At 37.7% G+C, this 5,082-nt stretch overlaps 1 protein-coding gene across 1 annotated transcript; it reads left to right on the top strand.

The window, feature by feature from the left end:
- The first annotated feature begins 1,307 nt into the window (after window positions 1-1,307).
- Window positions 1,308-2,396, top strand: LOC133236006 (olfactory receptor 2B2-like). Its single transcript, XM_061397752.1, has one exon. The coding sequence runs from the start codon at window positions 1,434-1,436 to the stop codon at window positions 2,394-2,396; it is 963 nt and encodes a 320-aa protein (XP_061253736.1). The 5' UTR covers window positions 1,308-1,433.
- Window positions 2,397-5,082: the final 2,686 nt, after the last annotated feature.

The following is a 5,082-nucleotide window of genomic DNA, read 5'->3' as shown; positions in this document are numbered from 1 at the left end:
TTGATCCCTGGGTTGGGAAGATCCCCTGGAGGAGAGTATGGCAACCCACTCTGGTATTGTTGCCTGGAGAATTCTATGGACAGAGGAGCCTGGCAGGCTTACAGCCCATGGCATCTCAGAGTCAAACATGACTGAAGTGACTGGGCAAAGTGTCTCAGAGTTCCCACATCACTATCATACTTTGACTAACATAACTGTGTTTCTATGTGCCAGGCACTATGCCAGCCAATTTTCACTGAAAAATCACATTTATACTTCACAGCGGGTGGTTACTAGGATCCTTACTTTGAGGGTTGATAGTTTGGGGGCTAAGGAGGAAAAAGGAAGGTGAGTTTTCAACTGGCAGAACCATCTTTCACTGGTAAACTTAGAAAATTTATAGTTTTATAAACCATAAGTAACTCCTCTCTGAGCAACCTCAGAAACCTTGAAACACTCTAACTTCTTTCATCCACACTGCTCTGTTTCTAAGGGCCAGGGTCTAGACTAAATAATATGTGTATATGTTTTATATCAAGACAACCTAAAAATGCAGGATTATTTTCACAAGTGAAGAACATGAAGATCAGAGGATAAGAAACATTCCCAGTGTAATGTAACTAATTAGTCAAGGTAGCCTATGAGCCCAAGTCCAGTTCCATATTATTAAATAATCCCTTATGAATTCTGAGCTTCTAAAATAAAAAAATATATATATGTTCTCAGTTGTGTCCATTATTGATACTTTCTACATGTTCTTTTGGGGGGGAGGGGTGTGAAATTTACACAATTTTAATTAATTTTAATTTACACAATTTTTAAACAGGGAATCTCATTGGCATTAGGAGAAAATAGATGTCGATTGGGGTAAAGAGCTCACCTGCCAAAGAAGGAGACGCAGGAGATGTGGGTTCGATCCCTGGGTTGGGAAGATCCCCTGGAGGAGGACATGGGAACCCACTCTAGTATTCTTGCCTGGACAATCCCAAGGACAGAGGAGTCTGGCGGGTTACAGTCCATGGGGTCGCAAAGAGTTGGACACAACTGAAGTGACTCAGCAGGCATGCAGAGAATGAATTCAAATGGCAGGAACTGTGTCTATATCTATCTAATAGTAGGTACCCAGGGTAGAAAAAAAGTGAGAACAATGAATTTACAGAATAACAAAAGATCAAATTTTGATATTTTATAAAGAATAAGTTCTATGAATACAGAAATTGATGATACTTTAAAATTTTTGAAATTTATTTTGCTAATACACTTAAAAATAGAAACACTTGAAATACTTGGAAAGATAAATATGTATATTTTTGTCAATATATTTTCACATTATTAATAGCATCATTCTATAAGTTTATACAAACTATTAGCAAAATGCTTATAACTGACAGTAAATAAATGTGCTTGTTAACTTACTTTTTATATTCCAGAGAACCAAGAGCTGACCATTTAACATGAATAGGATCAATGACAGTGTCCCCCAAGAGTTCATCCTCTTAGGTTTCTCAGATCGACCATGGCTGGAGCTTCCACTCTTTGTGGTGTTCCTAATTTCCTATATCTTGACCATCCTGGGCAATCTAGCAATAATTATCGTGTCCCGTCTGGATTCCAAGCTCCATACCCCCATGTATTTTTTTCTTACCAATCTCTCACTCTTGGACCTTTGCTACACCACAAGTACAGTTCCACAAATGCTGGTAAACATATGCAGCATCAGGAAGGTGATTAGTTATGGCGGCTGTGTGGCACAACTTTTCATTTTCCTGGCTTTGGGTTCCACTGAATGTCTCCTCCTGGCTGTCATGTCCTTTGATAGGTTTGTAGCTATTTGTCGGCCTCTCCACTACTCCGTCATCATGCACCAAAGGCTCTGCCTCCAGCTGGCAGCTATGTCCTGGGTTAGTGGCTTTAGCAACTCAGTATTGCAGTCCACCTTGACCCTGCAGATGCCACTCTGTGGCCACAATGAAGTGGATCACTTCTTCTGTGAAGTTCCTGCTCTGCTCAGGTTGTCATGTGTAGACACAACAGCAAATGAAGCTGAACTATTCTTTATCAGTGTGCTATTCCTTCTAATACCTGTGACACTCATTCTGATATCATATGCTTTTATTGTCCAAGCAGTGTTGAGAATACAATCAGTGGAAGGTCGGAGAAAGGCATTTGGAACATGTGGCTCCCATTTGATAGTGGTGTCTCTTTTTTATGGCACTGCTATCTATATGTACCTGCAACCACCATCCCCTGCCTCCAAGGATCGGGGAAAGATGGTATCCCTTTTCTATGGAATCATCACACCCATGTTGAACCCCCTTATATACACACTTAGGAACAAAGATGTAAAGGGTGCATTTAAGAGGCTGATTGCAAGGATTCTCTTAATCAAGAAATATCCAAATGATAGGCCTTGTTAAAGCCTTGAAGTTTACTATTTTAATAATTTAATAAATTTAATAAATTTAATTTAATTAAAGTTAAATGAAATATGTTGAAGTTGCTTTAGTCTGACTACTGTTAGAACTATTATCATGAACTTCTTTAAATAAAATGTCACTGACAAAAAATTACACTTATTTCCTACTGTCTACCTATAGTCATTGCACAAGTCCTGAGAACTGGTGCATTATGATCCCCTAAAATAGTGCAAGCTTGAAATATTTAAAGTCTCAGGCTTTATAACACTGGCTTGTGTACTTGGTAAAGATTCTTAAACTTCTGTGAGTCTAGAATAAAAGTTTAGGAAACATAAAATTTTTATACACGTTCAAATATGCTTACACACACCACAAATATTTTCTTAATTACAGGAGACAGAAGTCCATAAAGCCATCCAAAGCCCCCTCCTCTTATAGATATAAAGTTAATGATAATAGCTTAAATTTTAACACTATTCCCACATCAACACAATATTTGGGTTCCACAATGATTTTACTTCCACAGTTTTATCTGGATCTTCTCTCATGTCTATACTTTCCATTTATCCTAAATTGAAGTATCTTATCCTATTCCATCTACCAAATAAATTTGTAGCTACATTTTAGACCTGAATCACACACTCTTTATTGGAATTTTTTTCATGATTCCCTTACCATCTATGTTATCTGTCTCCTTTTAAGCCTTAAAGCAATTAGAATCTAAATCATAAAACTAGCACAGTATATAATGACATTCATTGCTTATTCAATGCACTTTTCTTGTGTAAGAATAAAACCTTATGTTACCTCCCTTAGGTACCATAGATTATAATTTATACTTCTTCCACATGGCCTTCAGAGCTCATCAAAGTGCTGAGAAAAATATTTGCACACTGTGAGTTGGTTTTTGGCTGATTTAATGAATAGCTGGCGTGCTGCAGTCCATGAGGTCACAAAGACTTGGACATGACTGAGTGACTGAACTGAACTGATGAATAGTTCCACTGTAATAACTTTAACTGCTTCTTTTTCTAATTACTTCTTCTACTAAATCCAAAAACAGAAAATACAGTAACTAAGAAACACAATTAGCTTGTTTCCTTTGAATACCTTACAGTAACAAGGTACATTTCTGCCTCAGTGTAATTTTCTGACACAACATGGTGTATCTTAAAACTTCAACTTGCATCAAGACCACCTGGAGGGCTTTTAAAATCCAAGATCCCTGGGAGTCAACCCACCTACACTCCTAGAGTTCTAAAGTAGGAGGTCTGGAGGGAGGGGCTGGGAATTGCATTTCTAATCAATTCTCAGGTTGTGCAGATCAGGGACTGCACTTTAAGGACTGCTGTGCTAATGGTTAAAATGAATAAAGATGTCTTGCCAGTCCTGGAGCTCAGGGTGGGCCACCTCCTAAAATATCACAATGGCATTATTTTGAGTTGAAGTTGCTTGAGAAGCAGCAGATACAAGGAGGAAACTCTGACCCTCCTCTCTCTCCCGGAAAACAGGGAACAAATCTCTCATGTGAAAGGTACACTCTCCACATCTGGAGGTAGGAGGACACCCTGATCACCGCAGATAAGGAATTCAGGCTGAGAAGCCAGTATAAACCAACTGTTGTTAATTAAACATACAAATCACTGACTTCTGTTCTAGGATTCACATTTTGAGAGATACATATATTGTAAAACCAAAATGCCTCTGCAGAATAATGACTAGAGAAATGAGGAATCAGAACATCATGTCTCTTGAAGAACTACTGAAGGCCTAGGTTTACTTAACATGGAGTGAAAATGCTTTGTCAATGTTTGATGCAATAGTTCTCTTCACGCATATTAAGGGCAGTCATGTAGAGTATTGTCTGTTCTGTGAAGGATAGGATTCATATTAATGGGTAAAAATAAAGATGGTATTATATAAAAAGGGATTGACAATAAAATTTACATCATACCATGATGAAATAGTTACATCTCTGGCAATATGGGAAAATGGAAATCTATATAAAATAGAGACTCAGTTAGTCTACCTAAGGCTTTTCCTTTTTAAAATATGCTTTATAAATTTTCTGTAGTTAGATCACATGTCATAACCATCTGTGAATCACCAAAGAATAAATGTAGACACAGAGAAAATGATAGATATAACCACGCCTTTAGAAAAATATCATGTAGAAATTGATTCTTGTGGCTTCTAAGGGAAGAGTTAGGTGGAAGCTACTGTGATTCAGTGTATAAGAGTCAACACTGGAAAAAAAAAAAGAGAGAGTTTAAATGAATAAATATATCTGTGGAGACAAGATTTTCAGTTCTAGAAGGAATTGGACTACATGACTTATAAGATCATTCTGATCCAGGAAGTCTGTGGCTAAGTCAGTAAGAATTAGGAGAATTTGATTAGATATAAAAAACAACCTCCTGAAGATAAAATTTGTGATATAATGGAATATATAAATAAAGGAGACAGTGAAATTTATTCTTTCACAGTTCTGGAGCTCAAAAGTCTAAAGTCAAGGTGTCAGTAAGGTCATGCTCCCTCTGGAAGCTGTGTGTGGGGGGGCACGGGAGGGGTAATTGGTGGGATCTGTTCCTTGTCTTTTTTGCTTTCTAGTGGCTACTGGCATGCTTCATGTCGCATCACTCTCAGTTCTGCCTCTGTTTTCATATCTCCTCCTCTGTGTGTGCCT

This window comes from Bos javanicus, chromosome 23 (assembly GCF_032452875.1).
Source record: "Bos javanicus breed banteng chromosome 23, ARS-OSU_banteng_1.0, whole genome shotgun sequence".
NCBI classification, from domain to species: Eukaryota; Metazoa; Chordata; class Mammalia; order Artiodactyla; family Bovidae; genus Bos; species Bos javanicus.
This window is presented reverse-complemented; position numbering and strand designations above follow the sequence as displayed.